Source organism: Aquarana catesbeiana, linkage group LG10 (assembly GCF_042186555.1).
Source record: "Aquarana catesbeiana isolate 2022-GZ linkage group LG10, ASM4218655v1, whole genome shotgun sequence".
NCBI lineage: Eukaryota > Metazoa > Chordata > Amphibia > Anura > Ranidae > Aquarana > Aquarana catesbeiana.
Genome location: NC_133333.1, coordinates 114,917,063 through 114,931,822, shown reverse-complemented (window position 1 = coordinate 114,931,822; position 14,760 = coordinate 114,917,063). Strand labels below are relative to the sequence as shown.

The 14,760-nt window shown below is 43.3% G+C and overlaps 1 protein-coding gene across 3 annotated transcripts in view; it reads right to left on the bottom strand.

Annotated features, from left to right (window-relative positions):
• The window catches only part of DSCAML1 (DS cell adhesion molecule like 1), a 440,889-nt gene extending 428,045 nt beyond the window's left edge, over positions 1-12,844 (bottom strand). For 2 of the 3 annotated variants that reach the window (XM_073602485.1, XM_073602486.1), the window contains exon 1: positions 11,692-11,871. In XM_073602485.1, the coding sequence (XP_073458586.1) occupies positions 11,692-11,773 (82 nt within the window). In that variant the 5' untranslated portion in view covers positions 11,774-11,871. Of the gene's footprint in view, positions 1-11,691 lie in introns of all 3 variants that reach the window. The other variant, XM_073602487.1, reaches the window with a different exon arrangement.
• Between the last annotated feature and the right edge of the window lie 1,916 nt (positions 12,845-14,760).

The following is a 14,760-nucleotide window of genomic DNA, read 5'->3' as shown; positions in this document are numbered from 1 at the left end:
GAAGGGCAGATTTGTAGAGGGTAATATCTTGCAGGGACTTAGATTTACGCCATGCTCACTCAAGAGCAAGGCTGCATCTCTTGAGACTTCTGGTGTTGTCTGTTTGCCAGGGTTAAACCAGGGTGGGTGATGGGGCCTGGTTCTGCAGGTCGTAAGAGGAGCAAGTACGTCTAGGGAGGATGACAGCGTGTTGTTGTAGATGGAAGTGGTTAGGTCTGGGCAGGACAGGGATGCGATTTTGTCATAAAGGCAATCAGTAGCAGAATGAAAAAGGGAAGGGTTGAGGTTGCAAAGGTTTCTGTGGGTAGTGGTTTGTGGGTTGGCAGCATGGGAGGTAGGAGACAAGGAGAGTGTGAAACGAATAAGGTTGTGATCAGAGAGAGGAAAGGAGGTGTTAGAGAGGTTGCAGGGAGTGCAGCTATGGGAGAATACGAGGTCGAGAGTATTGCCATTGGAGTGAGTGGTGGTTTGTGTCCATTGTGTTAGGTTAAAAGAGGAGGTTAGGTTGAGCAGTTGAGAAGTGGTTGCAGCATTAACATTGATTGGAATGTTAAAGTCACCTAGGATGATGGCAGGTACTTCAGAGGAGAGAAAATAGGGTAGCCATGCAGAGAAGTCATCCAGAAAGCGTAACACTGGTCCAGGAGGCCGATAAATGACTGCGACTTTCAGACAAGCTGGAGAGAAGAGACGAATGCAGTGCACTTCGAAAGAGCAGGGGGAAAGAGAGGGAGGTGTGGGAAGAACCTGTGGGGTGTATTGTGGGGAGAGGAGAAGGCCGAGGCAGTGGCGTCACTAGGGTTGGTGTCAGCTGGTGCGGTAATACATGGTGTCACCCCCACCCCCCCACCCCCGGCACTAAGCAGGCTAGTGGGTTGATGTGGTTTCCCCTCATAATCTACCACAATAGATGGAGCTGGGATGTGATTGGGGTGATGGATGGAGCCGGAATTGGATGGGGGGGATGGATGGCGCGGGGATGGGATCAGGGGAATGGCTGGAGCGGGTATGGGATCGGGGGCTGGGTGGAGCTGGGAAGGGATGGGGGGAATGAATGGAGCCAGGATGTGATCGGGGGAATGGATAGAGCGGGGATGGGATCGCGGGAATAGATGGAGCCGGGATGGGATTGGGGATGGGATCGGGGGGATGGATGGAGCAGGTATGAGATCAGGGGGATGGATGAAGCCGGAATGGGAACGGGGGGATGGATAGAGGGGTGATCGATGAAGCCAGAATGGGATTGGGGGATGGATGGAGCCGGGATGGGATCAGAGGGGATGGATGAGTGGGTATGGGATCAGGGGGGGTGGATGAGCGGGTATGGGATCAGGGGGGGTGGATGAGGGGGTATGGGATCAGGGGGGGGTGGATGAGCGGGTATAAGATCAGGGGGGGGTGGATGAGCGGGTATGGGATCAGGGGGGATGGATGGAGGCGGGATGGGATCAGGGGGGGGTGGATGAGTGGGTATGGGATCAGGGGGGATGGATGGAGCCGGGATGGGATCAGGGGGGGTGGATGAGTGGGTATGGGATCAGGGGGATGGATGAGCAGGTATGGGATCGGTAGGTGGGTGGAGCTGGATGGGATTGGGGGGTGGATGGAGCCAGAATGGGATTTGGGGGTGGATGGATCCGAGATAGGATCTTTGATTTGGGGGGGTGAAAGAATATGTGCTAGGGGGTGCTTTGGGAGGGGAGAGGAATTGCGCTGGGGGGAGGGGGGTCAAACTTCAAATCTGCCCTCTCCTACTTCTAGTACAAGTCCTCTCCAACCCAAAACAAAGAGCACCCCCTAGCACCTATTCTCTAACCCCCCTAAAATCACTCCTGGCAGCATAATTGTTACCTGCCAATGTCCCCAACCACTATGTCCCCCTCCTCTGCAACACTCCTGTTGCATACCTCAGGGCAGGTGCTGTAGCATGGATGGTGTGCATCCACATCCTCGGGTCTTCCTCCCTGCCTGTGTACACCACGTCAGAGTCAACTCAGCCAAGGAGGAAGCTGCAGTGAGTGCAGCCGCGGCCGTGCCATGTGGAGGTGTGTGTGGGGACGGTCGGATCCTGGGCAGCCAGTCTATCTCTGCCTCACTCCCTCCTCCCCCACTCTCCCCGCAGATCGCATAGAGCAGAGGAGAGGAGGAGATCCCGGAAGGGAAGGAGGGAGCCGAGGCGGCGGCGCCCCTCTCAGTGCGGCGCCGGTGCCAGTCTGAGCCGGGTGTCACCCTCTGACGGGTGTCACCCGGGTGCGGGCCGCACCCCCCGCACCCCCATAGCAACGCCACTGGGCCGAGGCCACCTGCTTTTCGTCCACTGGGTCTGGTGGAGTGAGTCCAGAGGAGGCCACTGTGAGACAGGGCAGCTGGAAAGGTAGTGTCGAATTCCTGGAGCCAGGTTTCGGTAATAACAAATAGATTAAGGGATTTGGAGAGGAAAAGGTCACTGACAGAAGCTAGTTTGTTGAAGACCTAGCTATTCACGTCTATGGGCACCAGTACATAGCACCTGGTATTTCCAGGTGGGGGAAATGTGCTGGAATTTACGATGCACACACTCAGACGCCCATGTGCAAGAGGCCTATGACTGCAGTCTACTGAAATGGATCAACAGGCATTTGTTTGCACTTATTACTTATTGAACAGATAAAGAGTTTTCAATTGTATATTTACCAGAACAAAAAAAGAAGTTGCTAGGGTTTACCAGTGGTGGCACCAGGTGGTGCTTGGGTATAATACAGCACCCCCATAACACTTCCATTAATTTCTCCTGCTGCGTTTGCTATGCTTTCAGTGCACTGCCTGAAAGTGTGGCTAATGTCTTAATCTGTTGGACAGAGTGATCTCTTTGCTCAGATAAGTAAAAACTACTGAAAACCAATCCTGAGGATATATTATTTCTGGGAACAGTAGGGTCTATTATTGCCACTGGGGGTCAATATTGCTGGAGACAGTGGAGATTATCAATGCTGTGAAAGTGGGGGTATAATTGCTTCTGAGAAGCTATTATTGCTGAGGACAGTGGGTCCAATATTGGTGCCGGGGGTCTATTATTGTTAGGGACAGGGGTGTCTAATAGGGGTTCTATAGATGAGAAAAGTGAGGTTTATTAGTGCTGCAGTGGCTCTATTATTGTTGGGGGCAATGGGGGTTGTTATTGTGCTGGGGGTCTTATATTGCTGAGTATGGTGGGGGCTATTATTTTGGAAGACAGTGAAGGTTATTGCTGCCAGGGGTCTATTATTGCTGGGAACAGTGACAGTTTTATATTGCTAGGGACAGTGCGAGTTATTATTGCTTCAGTTGTCATTATTGATGGGGACAGTGGGGGTTATTACTACTGGTGACAGTGGGGGTTTATTGTTGCGGAGGACAGTGCGGGTTAATATTGCTGCTGGGGGTTTATTATTGCTGGGGGTTATTCGTGCTGGGGACAGTGGGGGTTATTACTGCTGGGGGTTTATTATTATTGGGGATAGTGAGACACTATCAGTACTTCCAGGGGGTTCTTTTATTGCTGGGAATATTTGGGGGGGGTCGATTATTGTTGCTAGTGGTTCAGTATTGCTGCTGGGGGCTTTAACATTTTTGCCAAGTGGGGGTTATCAAGGTATATTATTTCTGCTGGGGATTACTATTGCTAGGGACAATAGGGGTTGCTGCTGACTTTTACACTTGCTAAGGGTTATCATTGTTGGACCTGCCAAATGCTGGTGTTATTGCTAGGATGTTATCTTTACTGGTTCTGACACTTGCTGGGGGTTATTGCTGGCAGGTCATTATTGCTAAATTTGACACTAACAATGGAGCTTATTTTACTCCCATAAACTCTTTGGTGTACACCAAGACTATTTTGTCTAAATCATAGCAAAAAAAAAGGGGCGAAGCTGGCACTCTACAAGCCATACACTGTGAAGCAACACCTTTTTGACCAGGCCATGTTTTGGCCACGACCACAATTGCACCATGGGCAGCGCCCTATGTACACTGAATTTTTCTTCCTAATCCATTCAAGATGTCACTCCTAGTTCTTTTTAAATGTTGGCAACTATGGGTAAAATTTACCTCCATTGACATCAGTTATAGAACAGATTTTCACATGCTGACCAGCAATTAATGGGACATTGTTACATACTTCTGACTACTACACTCTGTATAATTCAATGCGCTTAAAAGGGGTCAGTGTAGGTCTTTAATATTGTGGGAATGGTTTTCAATATAACATTGCATCTTTCATTTTCTGACTAATCATTTCTCATTATGTTAGGTCTATTTTTTATTAGAACATTGGATTGGGATGCTTGAAAGCTTCTAACACCAGCGCAGCATCCTCCCAAGAAACTTTTCTTGAGTCGCCACTGGGGCTTACATACCCTTTAAACGTACACTGACACTATAACTATAAAAGACGTACATTGCACAGATTTAGCCCGCCATTAAAAACTGTTTTGGGTGCCTTTTTTCAACCTGACATAGCTACATGTAACTATGCGATAAGGAGAATGCTTTATTCCATGAAAGCTATAAAGAATGGTGATAAGAGATACTGATCTTTGACAACAGTAGAGACAACACTGCCATAAACTACTGATCATCCAGATTGTGATCCTGAAGGATGACAGCAATCTAAAGCCTACCGGGGCTGACTATCACATGCTGCAAACAATGTAAGTCTAGTCCACTTAGGTGGTCAACTTTAAAGGCAATGCAATTTTTTTTTCACAAAGCCGACCTTAATGGGATTCTCTTTAACAAGACTTGAATATTGGATCATATAATAGATGAATTCATTCTTGAAACAAAGAGAAATGCAATAGCTTCAAAAATGGATACTGTGTATATATCCCTCACAAGGAACTTGTACTCAGTACCATATCAGCGACCATGGAAAAGAAAGTCATATATTGATCCTTTATTAGACTCTAACTCATCTAAGAAGGACATACAATATACAGTATTGTCCTATTAAAACTGAGCACTGTTATCAAGGTTTTGAAAGATCTTTTCTTTGTTTTAATACAACACCATATCCATCATGCAATGAACACACATGCAAAAAATATCCATAAATCTACATTCTTAAATTCAATTTTCAATAACCTAATTATTAAAAAAAAAAAAAAAAAAAACGAAAAAAAAAAACACTTATGCGAAAGCAAGACAGATAAACCTAGCTGCTCAGTTAGATGATAAACCCCCATCACCCACCCTTCTGCATCTATCCCCCGCCTTTCTGCATCTTATTTCTGTCGCCAACATTAACATAAACAAATGAAGTGCAAAAAACCCAACCCCTGCATCGCACAGCTATGTCTCTGTCTGCCTTAACCCCTCCGCTGCCTTATGCGTGTTATCAGAACCCAGCACTGAAAATGGCCTGGATAATAAAAAAACAAAAAACATCTTTATAGATTTAGCAAAACATGTCATTTAGAATTCTCGCATCATCCCATGCATAATATTGCCATATTCCTCGCTAGCTGAAAGACCCTCATTAAAAGCATCCTCGGTCTGCCTGGCCGCAGTAGCTGCATGCAACTATCTATTTACCCCTTGCCCAGTAGAGGGGAAAAGGCGCTCTAGGGCAAAATGATTCATTTCACTGGAGATCATTTGCTGTTTTTGTCTAAGAGTCTGCAGAATTGTTATAGCTGGCAAACCAAGAACCTCATTTGCAATTCCGAAAAAAAAAAAGAACAGTTTAACATTGAAAGAATGATCGGCACAAGGGGAGATAGTGTGTGCAGGATTTATACTGTAACATTTATCCATCAAAAAAAGTCTCTGGTCCTGTTTGGAGGAATGGGAGCTGAAAATGTATTTCTGCATCTCTTACTTACAAAAGGGGAGGGGGTATCTCCCCCAAATGGGGTTCTGTTTCTAAACAGCACAAAAGATCTTGCCAATTTGCATACGCTTCAGTACATCTGTATGTGATCAGGCGAGAGCATCTCTAAAATCTGTGATGGCTTCTTATGATAAAAATGCATGCATGGAAAATTAAGACAAATGGCTGCATCCTCTTCCCCCCTCCATCAGCTGTGGAAGGGTTAATGAGCTGTAGATGCAAGAATAATTATCAGCAGCACACAGCTTGCTCACAGCATATACTGCTAAAAAGAAAATAGAGTAGGAAAGAATTCTACCCTTACATCTGATTTTTCGCTATTTTTGTACATCTAGCGAGCGGAAAAGCAAAGAATGAGTTAATTGAGCTAATTAGGAGACAATAAATTGTGTCCCTAGCAGTGGGAAGGTAGCCTTGGACAGCTGAAGAGTCTGTAAGAGCCCTAGAGGTCTGACCTAGTGATTAATGGGGAGTTCAGGGTCTATCCCAGAAGGCACAGGTTACAGTAAGAAGGAGGGGTCACCTACGAGTGTCAAACCACCCCAAGCAGAACAAACCGCAAAGGAACATAGAAATGACCACAAACATATTCAAATAAGTATGGAAAATGCCGCATAATATGTCATTGCTATGCAAATACAATAAATAATAATGACCCACCTAACATTTATATATTCATGTATACTAACATACAACATAACATTAGAAACAAATTATTTACTTTCAGTTCTTGTATTGTTGTGTGTGTGTGTAAATAAAAACATATATGGTTGGATACGAACATAAAACACACACCACAAGCAAAAAATATATACAAAGCCACTACCAAAACAAACATAATATAGCATTTTTTTAACCAATTATATCTAATTTAATTATGCAAAATAAACTGAATAGATAAGATAATCAGTATAAGCAAAAACATATGAAATGTATCAATTATCAGAAAAATGTATTAATTTGTCAATTCTGGCACACAGACACAGTACACTTAATAAACACAACAATTCAGAATATTAGTTATAATAATATGTCTTTCTTTTTCAAAATAAAACACAAAACGTTGCTTTTGTTGCACAAGACCAAGTAATAAAACATCAAATGACCTTATTTTAGTCTAATAAGCAGCTTAACACGCCTATATATAGTATGTACTATATATATATATATATATATATATATATATATATATATATATATATATATATATATATATATATACACACACACACACATACAAACTAAAAATAAAATATATGCACAAATACTAGTTTGTGCATATATTTTAAGTTTCTAAGTGGACCAAAAGTTGTTTTATTAAAACATGAAGAAATAAAAGACTCTTTCCAGGAAACAAATATGTATTTGGAGGGGACAGTGAAAAGGCCATCTAAACCATCATACAATAAAAGGCCAAGAAACGAACATACAAAGAAGATGAAATTGAAGCTGGCGTCATTAAAAATGCAAACGAACGGTTTTAGAAATTGTACCAAGATCTATTACAGTGTACAGATTTGACCGTAAAGGTGTCTAAAGCAAAAAAACACTGAACCCCATCACCAGAGTACCTGGACTCCTCTTATAAGCCTCTCTACAGGTCCAGACTTGCCCCATATCAGTGTGCCTTTTCTCTATCACCTTGCCTGTTTACACTGCACTCCTGGCAACAGAAATGGACTTTTTTGTTCAAAGACAGCAAACAAAGAAGGGAAGCGGTGCAGTCTGTATATACACACACACACAACACGTAAAAATAAAGGACAGAGCTTCTTTCATTCACATACTTTGATATAATGCATCATGTCCAACAAAGTCAAACACAACTCTGCAAAAAGTACAAGGCAGAGGTAGTCCAGGAGGCCACAGACATCATTACAGACAATAAGCTACGTACAGTGGAAATAAGCATTATTGTACACTGAATAATTTTTAGGTCTTTTTATGACTTTTCAAAGACAACTGCTCAGGTGGCCATAACTGTCAAGCCATTGTTAATGGTGACCATAGTTGTGAAGACTGCAAGCACTAGATGACTCAAATGAACAGTTCTCTCAGCAAGAACGAAAAGCAATGAGACATATGCCCATCCTCATTCAAATCAAGCCGGTTGAACCCACCAACATATTTTCCTATGACTAGGTTTGTAAAATAGATGAGGCACATTTCTTTGAAATCTCAGTTTTCTTTACAGTGTAAGAAAGGATTGATAGTCAAGGAATGAGCAGCATTTTGATACTAGGCAATTTCCATTGTGAACCCAAATAAACGTGACCATAGTTGTGAGGACTGCAAGCAATGGACGACTCAAATGAGCAGATTTCTTAGCAAGAACATCAGGCAGTGAAACGTACGCCCATCCTCACTTAGAATCAAGCCAATTGGGCCAACCAACATATTCTTCTTTGGGTTTGAAAAATGGATGAGATATTTTTTTGAAATCCTAATTCTCTTTACAGTGGAGGAAAGAATTGATCATCAAGGAATGATCAGCGCTTGGTAGCAAGCATTTTTCATCATGAACCCTAATGAACGTGAGACAATGTTCTCTTGCCATTGTGCTGCCCCAGAAGAAGCTCAGTCCAGCCATTGTGCTACCACAGAAGAGGCTCTTGTCCAGAACATTGCCTTAGGATCAATGTTGAAACTTTAAGAAATTGACACTTCAAAGGTCATTCAAAGATCTATAATAGCTGATAGACTGATTACTGAATTCCATGTAAGGATCTGAACATGTCAAATGTAAACAGTATTTTCACTAGATGCAGATTATTTTTGTTCGCCAAGCATTCCAAATCGAGAATTCTGCTAATCCATGATGAAATGCACTACCTACAATAGGCGAAAATAACTGGCAGTTGATTTACAAAGTGTTAGAGTGCATTTGAGACTGCATAGGTCCCTGCAATTTTTTCATAAATAAGCCTGCAAGCTGTTTAACCTAGCCTTGAATAGCACCAATGCTTATCAGAGGACAGCAAGTCATTTGTCTTTCTGGGGACTTCATAAAAGAACCGATCCATGCAACAACTGCCATTAACACAATGAAATCCTTTTGTAATTACTAGTATTGACATCAATCCAAGGTTACAGCATATTGCCTTACTTTGGCCCAGACAGCAGGCAATATAGGCTCACTTGGGTATCCTACAGAAATGAGGCAATATAGGTTAATATAGTACAGTATCTTAAAAAATGAACAATATAGATTCATTGGATATCCTTTGGAAATTAGGTAATAAGGCTCACTACAGTAATAGGAAAATATATGTTGACTGCGGTATCCTGCAGAAATGAGGCAATATGAGTTCACTAGGGTAGCCTTCAAAAATGAGGCAAGATAGGTTCACTTTGGTATCCTACGAAAATTAGGCAATGTATGTTCATGGGGTATCCTTCAGAAATGAGGACATAAAGATTCCATGGGGTATCTATGGCTATGAGGCAATATAGCTTCACTGGGGTATCCTACAGAAATAGGGCAAAATAGGTTTATTGGGGTATCCTACAGAGATGGAGCAGTAAAGGATTACTGAGGTAACCTGCAGAAATTAGGCAATATATGTTCAGGGTATCCTATGGAAATGAAGCAATGTACAGTATGTTCAGTGGAGAATCCTTCAATAAGTCAATATAAGTTCACTAGCATATCCTGAAAATGAGGCAGTAAAAGTTCAATTGAGTATCCTACAGAAAAGGGACAACCTATATAAATGAGGCAACATAGATTAACAGTAATACAGACAACGTATGTCTACTGGCGTAGCCTACAGAAATAAAGCAATACAGGATCACTGGGGTATCCTATGGAAAAAAGCAATATTAATCCATAGATTATCCTAAAGAAATTAAGCAATATACGTTCACTTGCGTATCCTACTGTATATAAAATAGTCAATATAAGAATATTGGGGTATCATACAGAATTGGAGCAACATAAATTCACTGAGGTATCCTACAGAAATAACACAGTAAATAAAAAAAGAAAAGTTCATTTGAGTACCTATGGAAATTAACCAATGTAAGTAAACTAGGGGAATCTATAGAAATTAGATCGTATATGTTCAGTAGAGTATCCTATAAAAATTAGGCAATAAAAATTCTTTAGGTTATCTTACAGAAAAGAGCAAAAATATGTTCAGTGGTGTATCCTATGGCAATATATGTTCACTGGGGTATGCTTCGGAAAAGAGGCAATATATGTTCACTGGGGTATGCTTCGGAAAAGAGGCAATATATGTTCATTGGGGCATCCTACGGAAAAGGGGCAATATATGTTCATTGGGGCATCCTACGGAAAAGGGGCAATATATGTTCATTGGGGCATCCTACGGAAAAGAGGCAATATATGTTCATTGGGGCATCCTACGGAAAAGGGGCAATATATGTTCACTGGGGCATCCTACGGAAAAGGGGCAATATATGTTCATTGGGGCATCCTACGGAAAAGGGGCAATATATGTTCACTGGGGCATCCTACGGAAAAGGGGCAATATATGTTCACTGGGGCATCCTACGGAAAAGGGGCAATATATGTTCATTGGGGTATCCTACAGAATAGAGGCAATATATATTCACTTGAGCATCCTACGGAAAAGAGTCAATATATGTTCACTGTGGTATCCTACAGACGAAAGGCAATATATATTTATTGGGGTATCCTACGGGAAAAATGGAATATATGCTCACTGGGATATATGGAAAAAAGGCAATATATATTTATTGGGGTATCATAAAGAAAAGAGGCAATGTATGTTCACTAGGATATTCTGCAGAAAAGAGGCATTTTATGTTCACTAGGGGGTCCTACAGACGAGGCAATATATGTTCACTTGGGGTATCCTACAGAAAAGCAAACATTATCCCCTGTAAGCGCTCTGCCCCGCAGTGCTCTGCTCCTGACAAATCTAGCTGTTGTGCACTGGGCAATGCACTGCAGCCTCTAAGAGTAGAAATGCAGAAGTTTGCAGCTTTTCCAAAGTCTCTGTTGACTGGAGAAGGGCACCAGTCCATCTCATACACTATAATACATCAGACTTTTCATGCTACAACTGTATCAGTGCCAATATGATGGAGTGCCTTTGCTTTCCAACCCCAGCCTGGGATACTGCTGATTTCTTCCCAGCAGGGCTGTAGTAGTGTACTGATGGGGTATGCCAACACCTTGGCATTCAGGTGTACTGAGGGCCCCTCCCCCTCTCCATCCATAGACACCCAGATCAATGCATATGTACATACAGATAATCTGCAAATCAAATCACAGCCAGTCTTACATCCTACAAATATATTTCATTCCATCCCTATCAGCACTTTGTGAATCCTTATCTCACAGACATCTATAGATTGTACAGCCTATCCCAAAGCCTGGACATGACCCCAATAGTAGTGGGCAGCATGGGGCAGAGTTGGGACAAGCGTTGTCGGTCATGTATGTAGAGGATGACATGTATGATCGTCTATCAACACCATGGGAAGGTATGAGCTCCGAGCTCAGCTCAGCCCCGACAATACACATTTGTTAAACAAAAGAGAAGCAAATGTAAGGAGAGGGAGGAGAAGAGAGGAGAGGAGAGGAGGACGGGGTACAGGAGCTCCGATGGACATCGCTGACAACCTGAGCCGTCTATTCATTCGTCTGCCTACCCTACACCATTGGAAAGTCACACACATGGGGCGATCATCAATGGGCCGATCACACAATCACACCGACATGGCAAGTAAAGGGGCAACTAGGCTGAGAGCCGTCCAGCAGGAGCTCCGGACTGCGCAGGTAACAGGTAGGTGTATGGAGGCTGGACGGATCGCTATGTACTATTAGAGTGTCAGCTACTCAGACAACTTACCTGTCTGCACTGAACACAGCAGGAAGAGAGTTACCAGCAACATTCCATACACAGAGGGGATATGCCGGGTGTGATCCCTCATCAGATCCCGAGCTGTCCCTCCTCACTCCGCTCTCTGTAGCCCTCAGTGCTCCTCATCAGCTCCTCCTCCTTGTCATCAGTATAGGGTGGGGAGAGGAGGACTGCCACTCCCAGACCTCCAATACACGGGGACAACAGCAACTCTCTTCACTCATCCTTCCTCTTCTCCTCACCTGTTCATTCATCCCTCCTCTTCTCCTCACTTATTCATTCATCCCTCATCTTCTCCTCACCTATTCATTCTTCCCTCCTCTTCTCCTCACCTATTCATTCATCTCTCCTCTTCTTTCATCCACTTCATCCTTCCTCTTCTCCTCACCCATTCACTCATCCGTCCTCTTCTCCTCACCTATTCATTCTTCCCTCCTCTTCTCCTCACCTATTGATTCATCCCTCCTCTTCATTCATCCACTTCATCCTTCCTCTTCTCCTCACCTATTCACTCATCCCTCCTCTTCTCCTCACCTATTCATTCATCCCTCCTCTTCTCCTCACCTATTCATTTATCCCTCTTCATTCATCCACTTCATCCTTCCTCTTCTCCTCACCTGTTCATTCATCCCTCCTCTTCTCCTCACCTATTCATTCTTCCCTCCTCTTCTCCTCACCTATTCATTCATCTCTCCTCTTCATTCATCCACTTCATCCTTCCTCTTCTCCTCACCTATTCACTCATCCCTCCTCTTCTCCTCACCTATTCATTCATTCCTCTTCTTCTCACCTATTCATTCATCTCCTCTTCATTCATCCACTTTATCCTTCCTCTTCTCCTCACCTATTCACTCATCCCTCCTCTTCTCCACACCTATTCATTCATCCCTCCTCTTCTCCTCACCTATTCATTTATCCCTCTTCATTCATCCACTTCATCCTTCCTCTTCTCCTCACCTATTCACTCATCCCTCCTCTTCTCCCCACCTATTTATTCATCCCTCCTCTTCATTCATCAACTTCATCCTTCCTCTTCTCTCTACCTACTTATTCATCCCTCATCTTCTCCCCACCTATTCATTCATCCCTACCCTTCTCCTTACTTATTCATCCCTCCTCATTATTCATCCACTTCATCCTTCCTCTTCTCCCCCACCTATTCATTCATTCATTCATCCCTCCTCTTCTCCCCTATTCATTCATCCCTCCTGTTCTCCTCACTTATTAATTAATCCCTCCTCTTCATTCATCCACTTCATCCTTCCTCTTCTCCTCACCTGTTCATTTATCCTTCCTCTTGTCCTCACCTATTCATTCATCCCTCCGCTTCTCCCCACCTATTCGTTCATCCCTCCTCTTCATTAATCCACTTCTTCCCTCCTCTTCTCCTCACCTATTCATTCACCTCTCCTTTTCTCCTCAACTATTCATTCATCCCTCCTCTTCATTCATCAACTTCATCCTCCTCTTCTCATCACTTATTCATTCATACCTCCTCTTCTCTTCACCTATTCATTCATCCCTCCTCTTCTCCCCACCTATTTATTCATCCCTCCTCTTCATTCATCAACTTCATCCTTCCTCTTCTCTCTACCTACTTATTCATCCCTCATCTTCTCCCCACCTATTCATTCATCCCTACCCTTCTCCTTACTTATTCATCCCTCCTCATTATTCATCCACTTCATCCTTCCTCTTCTCCCCCACCTATTCATTCATTCATTCATTCATCCCTCCTCTTCTCCTTACTTATTCATCCCTCCTCTTCGCCTCACCTATTCATTTATCCCTCCTCTTCTCCTTACTTATTCTTTCATCCCTCCTCTTCATTCATCCACTCCATCCTTCCTCTTCTCCCCACCTATTCATTCATTCATCCCTCCTCTTCTCCTTACTTATTCATCCCTCCTCTTCTCCTCGCCTATTCATTCATCCCTCTTCTTCCCCCCACATATTCATTCATCCCTCCTCTTCTCCTCACCTATTCATTCATCCCTGCTCTTCTCCTTACTTATTCATTCATCCCTCCTCTTCATTCATCCTTCCTCTTTTTCCCACCTATTCATTCATCCCTCCTCTTCTCCTTAATTATTCATTCAGCCCTCCTCTTCTCCTTACCTATTCATTCATTCTTCCTCTTCTCCTCACCTATTCGTTCATCCCTCCCCTTCTCCTTACTTATTAATTCATCCCTCCTATTCATTCATCCACTTCATCCTTCCTCTTCTCTCCACCTATTCATTCATCCTCTTCTCCTCACCCATTCATTCATCCCTCTTCTTCTCCTTACCTATTCATTCATCCCTCATCATCTGCTTACTTATTCATCCCTCTTCTTCTTTCATCCAGTTCATCCCTCCTCTTCTTCCCACCTATTGATTCATCCCTCCTCTTCTCCTTACTTATGCATTCATCCTTCCTCTTCTCCTTACCTATTCATTCATCCCTCATCGTCTCCTTACTTTTTCCTTCATCCCTCCTCTTCTCCCCACCTATTCATTCATCCTTCCGCTTCTCCCCACCTATTCATTTATCCCTCCTATTCTCCTCACCTATTCATTCATCCCTCCTCTTCTCCTTACATATTCATTCATCCCTCATGTTCTCCTTAACTATTCATTCATTCTTCCTCTTCTTCTCACCTATTCATTCATCCCTTCCCTTCTCCTTACGTATTCATTCATCCCTCCTCTTCATTCATCCACTTCATCCTTCTTCTTCTCCCCACCTATTCATTCATCCCTCCTCTTCTCCTCACCTATTCATTCATCCCTCCTCTTCTCCTTACCTAGTCATTCATCCCTCCTCATCTCCTTACTTATTCATCCTCCTCTTCTTTCATCCACTTCATCCCTCTTCTTCCCCCCACATATTCATTCATCCCTCCTCTTCTCCTCACCTATTCATTCATCCCTGCTCTTCTCCTTACTTATTCATTCATCCCTCCTCTTCATTCATCCTTCCTCTTTTTCCCACCTATTCATTCATCCCTCCTCTTCTCCTTAATTATTCATTCAGCCCTCCTCTTCTCCTTACCTATTCATTCATTCTTCCTCT